Source organism: Heterocephalus glaber, unplaced genomic scaffold, assembly GCF_053883595.1.
Source record: "Heterocephalus glaber isolate CG9 unplaced genomic scaffold, H.glaber_assembly_v1.0 deba00000546, whole genome shotgun sequence".
Taxonomy (NCBI): domain Eukaryota; kingdom Metazoa; phylum Chordata; class Mammalia; order Rodentia; family Bathyergidae; genus Heterocephalus; species Heterocephalus glaber.
In genome coordinates, this window is record NW_028258147.1 from 30,182,580 (window position 1) to 30,198,794 (window position 16,215).

At 37.7% G+C, this 16,215-nt stretch overlaps 1 protein-coding gene across 7 annotated transcripts in view; it reads right to left on the reverse strand.

Annotated features, from left to right (window-relative positions):
- Dync1i1 (dynein cytoplasmic 1 intermediate chain 1) overlaps window positions 1-16,215 on the reverse strand; it is a 339,717-nt gene that overhangs the window by 65,001 nt on the left and 258,501 nt on the right. For all 7 annotated transcript variants that reach the window (XM_004862718.4, XM_004862716.4, XM_087204461.1 and 4 more), the window contains 3 exons: window positions 10,712-10,858; window positions 5,773-5,886; window positions 3,208-3,341 (listed from right to left, as the gene is read on the reverse strand). In XM_004862718.4, coding sequence (XP_004862775.2) covers window positions 3,208-3,341; window positions 5,773-5,886; window positions 10,712-10,858 — 395 coding nt within the window. The remainder of the gene's footprint in view (window positions 1-3,207; window positions 3,342-5,772; window positions 5,887-10,711; window positions 10,859-16,215) is intronic.

The window sequence follows — 16,215 nt, forward strand, 5'->3', positions numbered from 1 at the left end:
ATTTGATGAAAATAACTACACTTAGATCTCAGAAGCCTTCATATTTATAATGCTACTATTGTATTCTTAAGATGGCATTTTGTACATATTCCATTTTAGCTCCTTTTGGGGAGCCTATTGGCTATAAAATACCACCCATAATGAAGGAATAATAATTTATTATTTAAAAGAAACTTCTTACATTAAGTTGACATTTTACATTATCTAAAAAGGTAATAGTTTGTAAAACCCTTTGTTAACACAAATTAATACACATAATCTAAATATTATATGGAGAAAATTATGTCTTCACTTCAATGAGAACAGAAGAAAGATTTACAAATATATTTTGTAAATTCCATAAGGGAAGGTTTCTTGTCTTTCTGGTTGCCAAGTGTCTAGTACACAGTAAGTGCTCAATAAGTATTTGTTGAGTGAAACAGCAAAGAAAAAGAGACAAAATTATGCTGTCTTTTAAAAACAAAAGCACATTTGAGAAATAGTGATACACATTTTAAAAGCTACCCTCAGACGTATTTCCCTTGTTTTACCAAACTGAGATTATTTCCAGCCCTCTATTATCACATAATGGTCTGAATGCAATCATACACAATTAGGAAAATCAGAGAAAAAATACCCAAAATACTATATTTTAAAAATTCATGTGCAAGAGGTTACAAACATGACAAATACATAGGGATTGTGAATCTCAATATTATGTCACTTATAGTAAAAACGGATTCAGTTACATTTGTTCCCTTGGAGCACCGATAAATGTCAATGTACTGAGTAAGATTTGGAATCAAGCAAAGTGCTGCAGCATGTGTCCCATATAACAGGCACTCAAAAATTATGCCCAGAGTAACTGCTAACAGCAGTTCCACATGTGATCATTTAAATTTGTTCTAATGAACACAAGGAACTGATCTTTGAAGTGGCCCCTGGTGAGACTCCACTTGCTCTTAACAGTATCCTGAAAGGGTTTATAGGGTGCAAAATGAGGACCTTGTTTAATTTATGGAAGTGGATTTGCACCTTCTCTACGCTGGGTGAAAAGTAGAAATCCCCCACCTCTCCCTTATAGCTTGCCATGACCCATTTAAAATTGCTACAAAACCAATGCCTGCTACTTTATGACTTTACTAAGATCTGTATTTTATATTTCAGATGGATGGGCTCATGTAAAAAGTGAAATCAAATTCATTGTAAAGAGATTGGTGGTGTGTGCCACGGTAACTTTTACTTTTAACCAACAGTGTATATTCCAGTTTTGTTTGAAAATGACACTTGCTTCAGAATAAAAATATCATATAAAAGGTTACTCACACTAAAGAAATTTTAAACATTTGAACTATATGAATGAACATGTTCTGTGGCTTTTGCAAATAAGTAAGGCCCTAGGTAATATCCTGGAATAAGTTCATGAAACCCCTGCTCTGCTGACCCTTACACATATCTAGACAGATCTATGACTTCAAGTGTGGCCCACTCTGATCTCTGCTCTTCATATGCACTAATGATACTCTATGTGTGCTACAGATATTTGTGCATTTTACTTTCCCACTGTCATCAGTTTCTTGGAGACAGGAATCTGGTTGAAATGACACCTGTGTGACTCACAGCATCTAGCAATGTACTCTGCTCAAAATAGGTGTACCTCAACTGTTTGCATGAATGAATAATTTATCAGACTTTTTTGCTTTGATAAAAACGTTAATTTTTTTGTTTCAGCCAGATTTTGTGTTGTACACATATTGGACATAGAACTGTGAGGCTTATCTTCTTCAGTCATCTTTAAATCATGTGTGCAGGGCACAGACTGCTTGTTTAGAAACAAGGAGAACTGTAGAAACATCATGGCTTGTATTATTTGAATGGAAAAAATCATGTAGCTTCATCGTGGATGTTTGTTACTTCTAAAATTACAAAAATTATGAGTATGAACTCGGAACTATTTGTGGCTCCCCCATGAAATCTAAATAGCCTGGGATGAATATAAGAGATGAAAAAAATCAATTGAACAAGAACTACAAAGGAAAAAGAAATTAAGCAACAATATGAACATAGTGAACCTTTCGAAAGATGTGAGGCCACCTATAAAGTCTTGCACGTAATTTTACAGTCTAGTCCAAATGATCAGAATCCACATTATTTTGACAATTCAGTTTTCCAGAGGCACCTGCCAACCTCTCAACCAAGGCAAGATTCTTACTACTTGGAAACTGCATAGTGGTATATCTCATACTGTTCTGGCCACTCAAAGTATAAGGAAGGGTATCAAGGAACTTATCTGTATTATTTAGATATTATCATTTCTTTATTCCCGATACTGTATAGATTTTTAGGTCTTTATTTACTATGTTCCGGATTCTAGGCATGGAGTCAAAGATGAAATGTAAATAGTTTAGCAAGAGAAAGATGGTAGATAAATGAATAATTGAAATGTGATTAATACTATTGCAGAAGCACATAGAAGAATATATGAAATAGTAAACCTGACACCCAATAGCCCCATGTTTATTGTACTTTAATTTTCTATATCACTTATCATTTTAAACTATAATTTACTTGCTTATTATTCTTTTAGCCTTCACTAGAGCATGAACTCTATTTCAGTTCTGTTCCTTTCTGTATTCTTATGATGATGTCTGACACAGGGAAGATTCTCAACAAATATTCCTAGAAAGAATGAATAAACAAACAAACCAAAAACGAATGAATAAACAAAAGGGATGAAAAGTCTACAGGACCTAAAGGAAGGGGTGGCTTTCTTTGTCCAAGCGACTCAGAAAAGCTTCAATGTGGAATGATCTCTGTGCTGAATCTCTAATAAAGAAGAATTAGTTAAGCAAAGAAGATAGAATTAAGAGACGAAGTGGAAGAAACTGAAGGTGCAAACTCATGGAGGCGTGGGCAGGTAGGCAGTGCTCCGGGATGGTGGTCCCTGATGGTCACATGGCTGGAGCTCAAAGGTATGCGGAAGATGAGGCTAAGAAGCAGAGATAGCGTTGTAGGATCTACTAAGAAATGTGGACATTTCCTCTCAAGGCAGTGTGAACCACCAAAAACTTTGAAATGTGTGCTTTATGTTCATGAAGGCTTGAAGGTGTACTTTGAATTTTTTTCAGAAATACCTTACTTATAATGCAAGGTGCTTATAATCTAGAATATGACAACAGACTTCTGGAAATGAGGACTATGTCATCAATTAGAAAACAGAAAAATCACCTTCCATGACGACAGGCTGTGTAGACTGTACCCTCCTCACTGCCAACCACGAAGTTATTGACATCTCCCGTCGGGAAAGCCATTCCAGTAACAGCGACAGGCTTGGACTTACTGTACACCAGCTCCATGCTCTCCTACCAAAACACGGTGTGGTTACATTTCCATCTGTCAACTCCTCTCCATGCCAAAGACAGCATGGAGAAATCATTTGGCTAAATCATCTGTTTGCTTTTCACACAGCGTTACAAAAGACCCTGGCTGTGCCAGAAACCACGCTTTACTGCTCCTGACATTCACACTGCTGTGTATCTCTGGTTCCAGGCCGGCTGGATTTCATCAGCATGTACTGCTGCTTCCTAAGTCAGGCAGAGATGACAGGTGAGAGTTTTGAAACTAATGGTGCAGAAACTAAAGATAATACTGTAATGATTACACTTGTCAGCCCCAGGCTTTAATAAAACACACAATACCCTTGTATTTACAAACATTTTCAAAATCAATTGTTCGTGAGAATACACATGTATTAATATCAGATGTACTAAGCACATTTGTCAAGGCAGGCCTGTGGGTCCTCCATGGACGGAAACCAGAAAATTGTCACTCAGGTCCTCAAAAACAGATTTTAACTCTAGGAACTAGATTTCATGAAGGGTAGCCTTCATGTGGTTGGGTGTGTGGGATATTGGCTTGCAAAGAATGAGGTTTAATTGTTTAAAATAGTAAATGAGAGTCCTGTTTTATATAAAATAATTTTTTAAAGTGAGAACTAGAGGGAATTTTAAAAGACATACTGATGAGTTAAGTTTAATGATAGTGAAGAGTACTTAAACATAAGCAAGTCTGAGTATTTCTGGCTATTTACAACAAGCAGCCTGTTTTGTGTATCTGAAATTATTTTGAGAAAGTGTTTGAGGGTATCATATCATTCCAGTTGTTTGAAAGTTTAGTCCTTCCTATGCAAACAAACCACGCCATTTTGGCCAAGGAGTCCATCATTGGGAAATGCATGGTGCCAGAATAGGCTCCACAGACCACGTGGTTCCGTTCAGGATCACTGTTTGTAAGATCCACACTAGCAAGCATGTTGTTGTCCAGGCAAAAGGAGACAGTGCTGTGACAATGTAAGACAGAAAAGTGGGTCATCAATGGCCTGCCCCACCTCTAAAGCAGTAACTTCCACAGGGCAAAGAGAGAGAGGAGGGCAGCTGTGGGGTTCCTGGCTCCTCCAGGCCATCCATGAAGCCATGCAACAAACCGTCTCTGTGCAGAGACAGGCGTCTGTGGGCATCTTAACATGAATAAAAACAATCTTGGACCCTGTGTACCACAGGTTTTAACCTAAACAAATACATGTTTAATCAGTGAAATGGGCAATTAAAAATTCCTACATAAAAGGTCTGCTCTTATATCTGTTTATAATCTTCATGCTTTTAAAAGCAAGCAACACATGGCTGAAAATTTTAAGACAAAAACCATAAAATGCCCACACTCAATTCCAGATCTGTATAATGTCAAAAATCCACAAAAACAAAGGAATTTAAGTTGTAAGCAGTTTATTAACACTCTCCTTTTTTTCCCCACTAAAATTATGGAAATAACTTAATTAGTTTTAGTAGTCTCTACATCTACTTTTTGCAGAAATTTAAAGGAGGTTCTTTACCGCCTCTACGTTTCCTTACATATTTTGTAATTTTAATGTCTTCTTAAATAGAGCTAGAATTGGTCTAGAGTTGTTATTCCAGAAAGACAACAGGAATGTTAAAGTTGAGAATTATCTCCTAGATAAGTTTCATAAGTTTTTGGGTGCTTTCTCACATTTTTGTCAATGAACCCTTCATGGTTTTTAGTTGAAGGATAGAGAAGTACCTTCTTTCACACAAAGAAATGTGAAAAAGTGTGTGTATGCGTGTGTGTTTGTGCATGCTGTTATGTGTCTGTGTGTGCATGTGACACATATATCTTAAAAGTTGACTCTCCTTAACTTCTGCTCTATGTTTGGTTTCCATTACTGCAATCAGTAGTGGGTTAGAAATGTTGGAACTTTTTCATTTTCAACTTCTCATTTATTGAGCAAGAAATGGCAAGAGCCATACTAACAAACATTCCAGAGGGAAAAATAGATGTTTTAACAAATTCTTCATGCACACAGCAGTTGTCTAGGGTACACATACAAGCAAGGGCTTGGATTTCTGTTTTGATAGGATACCTTTCCTTCAATCAAGAATGCATGAGGGATTGCTTTGCTGAGGTCCAACCTCATTTGTATTAGTTTCAAAATACAATTCCTACCACAGGCAACTTTCCTAATTACTTTGCTTTGAAATGGATTATTTCATTATCACTTGAAACTAAGTATTAATGCACTATAATAATTACATGATTTGTGGCATAGGAAATGGATTTTGGCTTCAAGAGGAGACTGCTGAAACCAGGATCCACTCTTTCCAAGTATCCATTCGTCTAAGCTTCTATAGGATGTGAGGGTTTGGCTTTTATGAACTATGTTCCCCAGTAGGTAACTCTTTTCAGCAGGATGCCCTTATGAGTAAGGGAAAACAGACGCACCTGTGGAGTTGAGAGCATGTCCAGGCTCCAGGAACACATTTTCCCATCAGTGGAGACAGTGATGAGGTTATGAGCATTCTGGGTCCCAACGACATTGACACAGTACACAGGGTGCTGCAGAAACATCAACGGGGAGGATCAGGTGCAGCTCCATCAGGAAATGATTACATCTGGTGTCAAAAACACGACTCTAAAACAAGGCTTACATAGGGATGTAATCCTACTAGTGCACAAGCTTCAGTTCATTTGCCACTTTTGATTTGAACTTGATGTTTTTACTTAACTCTCTGGTGATAACACATAGTAGCAGATACAAAGCCTCACCTTGTTTGGTCAAATGCAATGCATCAGAACTGAAGGGAGGCTAATGAGGATGGATGGGGCAGAAGGAAGCCACAGGGGTGAATCTGGATGACATAAATCCCCACCACACAGTTAAGCTTCTAAATTCTACATAAGTGATGAGAAAAGACTGTCTTCCAAAAGTAGAACCAATGACCACTGGAAGAATACGTGTTACTAAATCTAGAGTTTAATGCATTATAGACACAGTCCTAAATATTTTTTTAGCAGTTTTTAAAAAGTGGTTAATAGTAACCTGGCTTTTTTTCTTTTTTGGTACCAGGGATCGAACTCAGAATCTTGTGCTTGCGAGGCAGGCGGTGGCACCACTAAGCTAAATCCCCGGCCCTCACCTGGCTTTTTAATTGAGGCAGATACTGGTGGTAAAATTACTGGCATAATATGCTTAGTGAGAGAAAATTAGGTTCTGTTATGCTATTGCAAAATATAGGATAATGATAGATTTACTTTTCAAAATACCATTGGAGTAGTATGGCCACTTAGATTTGGCCAGAGTCTAGAGAAAGGTCATTTATACATCCTGGAAACAATAAGCAAGCTGCTGTATCCAGCCTTCTGTCATAACTCTAGTAGGTTTTCCTATTCTGCAGAATTCTACATGGTAGGCTAAAACCATTTGCAGCTGCACATTAAACACTAAATGGAAGGTTAGCATAAACAGAACCTAGCAGTAATTTGGGTTAGATTTTAGGCAACTTAGCCATGAGTGGCCAAACCACAACTTACTTGATGCTTCTCTGTGTAAATAGCTAACAGTCTGTTTTACTTTTGATGAGTTACTGTCCATAATACCTAGCCACAACTACAGTGAAACAATTTTTAAAATTGGAAAGCTAATATTATATAAAGGATGGTTCCCAGACTATGATTATCATATAAACTCCTGGTCAGAAAGGGTAGTAATAATGAGCTAGGGGAGCTACTCATCTGCCTCATCCAAGAAGTAGTCCAAACTCTGATTAAACACCTTTCTTAAAGAGTGGCTAGATTTAGCCCTAATTCCTAGAGAAGCGTTCCTTCCATTAATGGGAGTTTTTTAAAGTTCATGGAGACATTTTCAGTGCAGTGCTCTCTGGGATCATATAGATGAAGTCTGTAGCATCCTAGCTTTTTGAATTTTTTTCTTGGTACTGGGGATTGAACTTAAGTTCTCATGCATGCTAGGCAAGTACTCTACTGAGATACATCCCAGACCGTTTTATTTTTTATTTTGAGACAAGCTCTCACAAAGTCACTAAGTTGCTCAGGCTGTCCTCAAACAGGTAAACCTCCTGGCTAGACCCCCTGAGTGTATGAGATTACAGGTGTGCACTGCCATGCCAACCACAGATTGTTGTTTTATACCCTAGGTCCACAACCTGTAAACCTTGCCTTACTTTGACTTACCATTACCAATTCCCTCAACTGTTCCTTGGGTACCTGTTTTTCAAAACTGTCCTTTCCTAATCAGTCTCCTTCAAATAAGAACTGTTCATGTATGTGTATGTGTATGTGTATTTGGGATTGAACTTGAGGCCTTGTACATGCTAGGCAAGCACTCCACCACCAAGCTGCATTCTCAGTCCATTAATAAACTTTTTAAAAAATTAAAAAGTACTGGGAATAAAATAGAATTGTCTACTTATATTTTCAACGTTTAATATAAAAATCTAGGTAGCACTGAGTTACCACTTCTTATGTGATAAACAATATGACTGTATAAATGAATCCTAAGATTACAGCTGCTTTTCTGACAATTACATTACCTCTTTCACTCATGTTGATAGACAGTTAACTAAGTCCCTATGATTTTTTAATGTCACATTCCTAGAGACACTTTCAAATGAATTGGCCTAAGTGGATCTGCACAATGGTAAATACAGAAGAGATGTGAAAATAAATGTTATCTTGATCATATCTCTACATATCAAAAGGATTGATTGGTTGTGGGACTATTAATAATGCTCTTCTCCAAGTCTTTGGTGTTGAAGACTCTAAAGCAGTATGTAATCAAACTCAAACCTCAAGCCACACAACATGCCAAGCTCTGTGCAGATATCAAATGGGAGAATGGATGTAACAGATTCCCACCTAAAATAGCAGACTTAGTAAAAAAGAAGAATGATATAGAATGAATATTCAAAAAGCTACATTGTTTTGACTTGACCCATGTTATACTAGAAGCCACTGCACTGAAATCAACTTTCTTTCTCCCACGAGTGAAAAGCATGGTACAAACATTGTGAGTCTGAAATCCATCTTTTTTTTTTTTTTTCAGCAAGAGTCCAATAGGGCTTCTCTGTTAATCATAAAACTCCAACACAAATAACCAAACTCTCAAGGATCAAGACTCCTAGGGGTGCAATGCGGAGAGAAGACAAGTTTGGAAAAATACATAGAGCCAAAGCCCAGAGAAGAAACATGTGTGATAGCCACTACCAGGTTTTAATCAGTACTTTTGGGCTGTCCTTTCATGAGTAACAAAATGTATATAAGAATGCTGGGGATTTAGCCCGGTGGTTCTGCTGCCTGCCTCGTAAGCTGAAGGACCCAAGTTTGATCCCTGGTACCAAAGCAAACCAAACAACAACAACAAAAAGCCAAAATGTAAATGTGTGTGAGAGAGAGAGGGGGAGAGAGAGAGAGAGAGAGAGAGAGAGAGAGAGAGAGAGAGAGAGAGAGAGAGAGAGAGAGAGAAACTCAGCTATGTAGAGAAGTTTGATCCCTGGTACCAAAGCAAACCAAACAACAACAACAAAAAGCCAAAATGTAAATGTGTGTGAGAGAGAGAGGGGGAGAGAGAGAGGGGGAGAGAGAGAGGGAGAGAGAGAGAGAGAGAGAGAGAGAGAGAGAGAGAGAGAGAGAGAGAGAGAGAGAGAAACTCAGCTATGTAGAGAAGTAGACACTGGGCTAAGCCTAGTCAGGTACCTGCACACACACACACACACACACACACACACACACACACACACACACACACACAACTCCACTTAATGGAAAGGACAAAAAGCAATGTACAGCTCATTTTTCCAGTATAGATGCCAGTTCGTTTTTATTTATTTTAGAAATAAACTCATTGTGTAGCAGAAGGATTTTGTTTTAATTATGATTTCTTGTTGTCCCAAATACATATATGTGGTGGGTGTGAAGGGAAATTAGCGAGTAATCTGCAGTGGGCCCTTTTTTCCTTTTTGATCCTGGCCCCAATCAGCCAGGCAATAGTGGAAGTTGAAAGACAAATGCACAATTAAATGTACACTTTTAGCTATGCATTAGACAAAACACAGCAATAAAAAAAAAAAAGAAATTTGTTTTTGTTTTATTTTCTAACTGAAATAATGCCACTCAGTTTGATAATAGTAGTATTTTTGTTGTGATGATCACATTCTAAGTTCCTTGGGGGAAAAAAAGTTAACTCCTTGGAAGAACTTCCAGATTTGGATTTCTCCCCAAATCTTATTGCTAAGTGTTCCAACATTTGTATTTATAATCTTTGAAATTTCAGAAAGTATGCTCACAAATGTACCAGACATGTATGCAGAGCCAAGAAATGGTTTCACACTGCTTGAGAAGACACCTGCCTTGAGCCTTCTTCTCCTGGTCCATGATCTTCTGTTATTAGTTTGGAGAAATGGTGGGGGAGGTAAGAGCAATTACTCAAGATTCCCAAGAACTAGTTTCACTGGCATGTGTCTTTGGCCAGATCAATCAAAATTAGGACTGACTCGGTATTTATCATTTCCCATTGTCAAACTTATAAGAGCAGAAGAATTTTCCTCCTCACAGTCTTAGCTAAAACAGCTAGCAGATCTTTTTCAAGCCAGAATGGCTTTGAGGCCAGGAGATGAAACAAATGAAGCAACCACATTAAGGAAATTGAGAACAATAGGAGAGCCATATTCTTGGGCATAATTTGGGCATTTCAGAGAAAGAACATCAGCTACCCTGAATGTCAAGGCAGTAGGGATTGACGGAGACATGCCTGTCTTTTCATTCCTCCAAACAACTGTTCCACATGCTGTCATTCTCTTAAAGGAAAGGGCAGGGCAGTTGTCTTATGAACACTACAGTGAACCTCTTCTACTAAATTATGGGTAATGGTTTTGAGATGTTGACTTTTAACCCTGAGGATTATACTGTCACTGTAGACTTTACCTTGAGACTTACACCACACATTCCTGAATTTAAAGATGTATACTTCCTCAAATCACAAATGGAAACGGTTTGTTGGCAAATGTCTCATTTCACATCCCTAGACACGAAGTGCTTACTTTCTAAATGGGAATGATTTCTTCAGGCAAATAATCCCAGAGGTACCTCTCCCAAAGTTTCTCTCTGTATCCTTTTACAGTTTTGATCCTCTTCCTTTGAGACTTTTTCTATATTCTAGAACTCACAGATTAAGTCCTTTCTCTAAAGTCAACATTTCCTTTATATACTTTTCACTCAGCTTTAATTTAGTCAGTCAGGACACAATCACTATAAACTAGATACTTCTCACTTAGCATGATTAGCAATGCCCATACTTTTGCAAGTTGAACTCTTTCCTTCCCAGGGTTTGGGTGGCTGACAGGGATATGACAATAGTGTGACTTACTGTGTGGGCAGCAGCTGACAAGGGTGTCCTTTGCACAGGTGTCCTTCGATGACTGCGATTGTCCCACAGGACAATCTGGCCTGAGTATGTCCCACCAACCACCAAATTCGGATGAAAACGGGCAAAGCAGACAGACATCACAGATGACTGTGAGGGAAAAAGAGAAAGAGATGCTCCGTGAAATGGCTGCAGAACAGGCCATGGTCTCTTATTTTTTTCCCAAAGGGAAAACAGTTCATCACACAAACTCAATATATCCTGAAAACACAAAGCAATTGAAAGCTGTGATTGTGAGATGCAGAGTTACTAGGGAATTTTGTACATAGACACAGGACTTTCTCTTGAGAGGTCGGCCAATGGTTTACCCCTTGAAATCTGAAATTTAAAGTCTTGGCCATGTCATCAAATAGGCATAAAACCTATCTTAAGTACATCATTGTTTTGTGGTCTGTAGAACTTGCTTTATGGACATTTCTCATTTCTCAAATAAAATTGCAACAGAATTATTATTTGTTCTCCACTGAAATCTTTACAAAGCAATTCTTTCCTTTGAGAGCACGGTCATATCAAGTTATACTTTGGGCTGTGTTGGTAAATGCACAGAACCATTATAAGTGCAAGGACTTTAAGATGGAGTGTTTTAAAATTTTTTTCTTTGGCCTAATGTAGACTTCTAGGAAGTATACTGACCTCAGACTGATCCAACTAAGTCCTCCCAAAATACCCCCATTGCCATGGGCATTCTCCCTGACCTTTATCCTGCCCACTTCAGATAATTGTAAATGTTATCCTTTGCCTATTTGAACCAACAGCTTGAAATGGATTTCAGTCCAGCTCTGCCATTGTCTGTCATTGCAACACAAATGTGGTTTCCGAAATTCCACAAATGACTACTGGCTGCTGTGTTTTGTACGAAATCCCTTAGCTGATGTACTTAAAATGCGATAAGTATGGTCCCTCATCTGCTAAGTCTTTTTTGATTTCTGAAGTACCTTCCATATTTGAATTTATAAGTTGATTTGTTTTTAATAAACACATTTTACTCCTTCAGTTAAATTCATCACAGAACAGTCACAGAGAACATACTATGGGTAAGAAGGTCATTATACCAAAAATAACGGAAAGCAAAAGGTAGTTAATGCCCTTAACAAACTTGCGCTCTGGTAAAGGGAACTGAAAAAGCACATATTCAGATGAGCAGGACTCATCTCTATACAATGTACTCTATACATTGTACTCTATACATTGCCTCTGAATGAAAAAAGAAAATGGTGCCACTCAGCATAGACATAGTCATGTGGGCAGAAATATGCCTTGGCAAGTGGAGGGAAAAATGGATTTCCATCCCAACTTGGGGTCATCCTTCTGCAGGACAGAACTTGACACCAAAGTAGCAGCTTTGAACATAACACATGACCGTCTAAATCACAGGAGCCTGTGTGTGTGATGCATCCCTGTGTGAGTGCGGTGGGGTGGTGAGGGTGGGAGAAGATGTGCCTGGGAAGACTTGATGGAAGGGGATGTATTACACTTTGAAGTCATATGGAACATTCAACAAGTGAAAAGGACAAAAAGCAGGCATTTCTGAGAGATGAGAGAGCAAGAAGTAAGCATTGGAAACGGCATGTCAGAGATTGGAAATAAATGGCCCACGGTGTGATCTGCCTGGGGAACAGCTAGCACGGAGGAGGCACCTGGGGAGTCAGGCTGAAGGGGTCCCTAAGATAGACAAGTGAAAGTCTTGAATGGCGCTATTTGGAATTTTTTCTCTAGGCAACAGTAAGAAATCACAACTTTCTGAGCAAACAAGTGTGAAATCAAAGGTTGTAACCTATAAGCCAGAAAAATAGCGATTAAAGAAAATATTATGAATTTTCTTTCAGACTGACAAGCTAAATGTCTATTTCTTACAAACAAACAAACAAAAACCTGAAACAGATCTACTATCACCCTAAGGCTTTCTGCTCAGAAACAGTTTGGATACTCTGAGGTAGACTAAGGAATGCAGACTATTTTTCAATGTCATGTTTTCCTAGTTTGAATGATTTTCAGTTCCAATTCCTTGAACATGATTCGATGTAGAACATGTCCGTTCCCCAGTCTGGTTTTCATAAAGTTCAAGAATAACTCTCAATAATAACAGTGAATTAAAGAAAAAGAAAATAATGCTGGTCAGCTTCTTGTTTTACACATCCCACGGAAATGATTCTTAGTTTTCAATTGATGAAATTCTTATGTTGCTTGAGCTATGTTGGAAATATTTTTTCTGAGCTTCAGAAAGACTTAAAATTATCCAGGTGGTATCAACAATAGAATTTACCAAAGCTCAAATCAATATGGATAAAGGAATGTCATTCAATTGGAAAAATCCAGAATTCAACCACTTGATTGCTTCCGTGTTTCAGCTAAATCCCAGCAAATACTCCTCCAAATCTTGGCCAGTTTGTTGAGAGAAGAAACTGAAGAAAACAAACAGAAGTACTTCTCTGAGACTGGAACTCACAGTTGGTAATCAATTAGAACCTAACCCCAGAAGGTGAGAATGCAAATACCTACTTGTTTATTCATTCATCTGTTCCATCTTCATTCATTTATCAAACACTTACCATGAAGGGCTACTAAACCATTTAAAAAATTTTCAAATGGCACAAAAGCTCTCCATCTGGAATTCAGAATTCTATTTAAATTTGATAAACAATCAAATTAATGCCAAAAAAGAGTAAAATCACCTTTGGGCACCAGAGTTCTGCCACTAGAATCAACTTTGTTTCCTTGAAAACCAATTTTTATAATATTTTAATGAGGAAAAAGAGTATAAATATTTAATTTAATTTTATATTTGGAATATTAAATGTAGTTACGCTCATTAATTTCATTTATATTTTAAACTCAGCACATTAATTATAGGCATTATATCTAAATATATATTATATAAGTATCCTATATATGAGTATGCATGTAGAGCATTTATACAAATACATACATAGAAATTCAACACAGATCATCAGAGAATAGCACACTTGACATTATCATTCATATAGAAATAATGAATTACCTAGGTATGTTTAGAATTCAGTCATTTCTTGAGATATTTTTAAGGACCTTGATTTTTGATATAATAATGGGAAACATTTTGATAATAGACTTAATTTCTTATTTTTCATCCAAATGTTTAGGCTCCCTTGACTCTTAGGAGCAATGCTCTATCTGTAGCCTGGAAAAAGGGAGTGCTCTTCCAGTCTGGGGCATCTGCACTAACACTCCTCAGTGAGACCTTGGAAAATGCCTGCGACATCCTGCTGTTTATCAGCTATGGATCTAGTAATTGCTGTCACTCCCCATTGTCGTGGAATTTATTGACTGTCACCAAAAGTGCAAATGATGATGTCATCCTATCAGTTACATCTATCTGGTAAAAAGAAAAAAATGCATTTCAGAAAAATTGGTTGACATTTCTTTAAAAAGTCAGGTTTTTGTTGCTCTAATTTTTAACAATATATTTTTTTGAAGACAAATTCTATGAAAGACATTAATAACATTAATGTTATTTTTAAAAAAGTTAATCACTTTCCCAGCTGCTTTAACTTTTGTTAACTCAGTTATTCAGTGTTATAACAAGGCAGTATTAAACTATGATTAGTGAAATTAAGATGAACAAATGTGTATGTGCATAAACATTTCTATAGCTTTAATTTTTACCTATTTTACTTTATTCATTAAGATGTAAGAGCCTTAGAATTATTTTGAAAAATTACATATGTAGCCTTTAAGAATTCTAACCCGGTAGTTTGAATGAGTGGAAAATAACTATAAAATGACTGAGAATTTTTGGACCATGTTAATTGCTTCATCAAAGTAAGCAGTATTAACACTACAGTTGAACTCTGTTTTTACAGAACTAGTGATTTCAGTGATGTGGCCATGTTTTTGGTCAAATCAGAGACCCAGAAATATGATAAGCCTCTATGTTAAATGCTTGATATAAAACTGAGGAGCCTGTCTCCATTCCAACACACAAAACACAGAGGCACTGTTACACGAGGAACCACTACTCCTAAGTCATTTACATAATACAATTTCCCCCAAGTCAGGACAAGTAATGTTTTGAGAGTATGTTTTGAAGATCAAGCCATATTGAGGAAATGTGGTTATTTCCTAATCTTGGTGACTGGCCATGTCTGCAGAGCAGCCCTCCCCCTTCTTCATGTTGTTCCATATCTCTTTGCACATGAGCTGACAAACTTCCACATTCTCATTACCTATTTCAAGAGAAGTTAGCTTCTTTTATACCATTATAAGGGAAATCCAGAGAGGCGAGGAGGGTGGGGACTCTATATTGGATGTCTCCTTTCACTCACTGCACACCACTAACTACATGCATTCGAAGTCGGCTCAAGCCCCTCTTTAAGTGGCTGTGAAGGCTGTTTTCTATTTTTAGAGCTAATCCAGGCCAGCATAAGGATCATACTTCCCTTAACCACAGACCCGTATGCCCTGGTGAAAAGCCTTTGGTCACTGCTGGCTGGGACACTCTGCCCTGAGCTCACATTTGATCTAGTTGCCCATATCCTTCTGTGTGCACCACTCTGCCCATTCCTCAGCCATTGTTCCTGTGTGGGAAGGCCAGGGCTCCTGCATTCAAAGCATCTCCTATTTCAAGTACCATCTCTTCTGGGGAGAGTTGGTCTCCAGGGAGGGCATGCTCATATTGTTGCCATATGCTGTTTAACGGTGGCTGACATTTTATTTGCCTAAAAGCAAATGCTTAGCTGTCAGAGGACTGTGAGGCAGACAGATCAGATCCTGATGGCTACTAGTGAGCTAGTATATATTTCTTCAAGTACCTAAGAAACCCACAAAGATACTTCTTTTTGTTAATGGAAACACAAGTAACTGGGGAATATTATTGTTGAAAACTCTTATTATAGTCCCTCAAGTAGCACCAGGCATCTGATAATGTGGACAGTGTGAAAGTGGTAAAGTCAACTCGAGTCCTGAATTGGGCACTTAACTATAGAGAAAGGGAAATAATTTTTCCCTTCAGCAATTTCCCTTCTCCCCACGTCTGTATCTGGGGACATATACTCCATTCTTTCAAACTCTAAAAGAAGTGATCTTCTACCCAAAGTTATCAACCCATTACTTCAGGGATTCCTGGGATAAAAGATTGACTTAGCTTGTGTACTACTTGATTCATTTTGTATTAAAAAATAAAAAGGAGCTGGTGACATCAAAATTCAATTTTCCAAAGATTAGAAACCAACCATACTGCCGATTTCTCTTAGAATCCCTTGGAACTGTCATGCCTGTCACTATAGAGGCCCCATCCAGTGCCAAGTTCTGGGTTTACACTGAGAATACAAAGAGAGGTGTGCAAACTACTAGAGTCACCACTTCACACACATGAAGACAGTTACAATTTTTTAAAAAAGAAAATAACAAGTGTCAGTGAAGATGTGCAGAAATTGGAATGCTCATTCCAGTGTTAATGGAAATGTAAAACA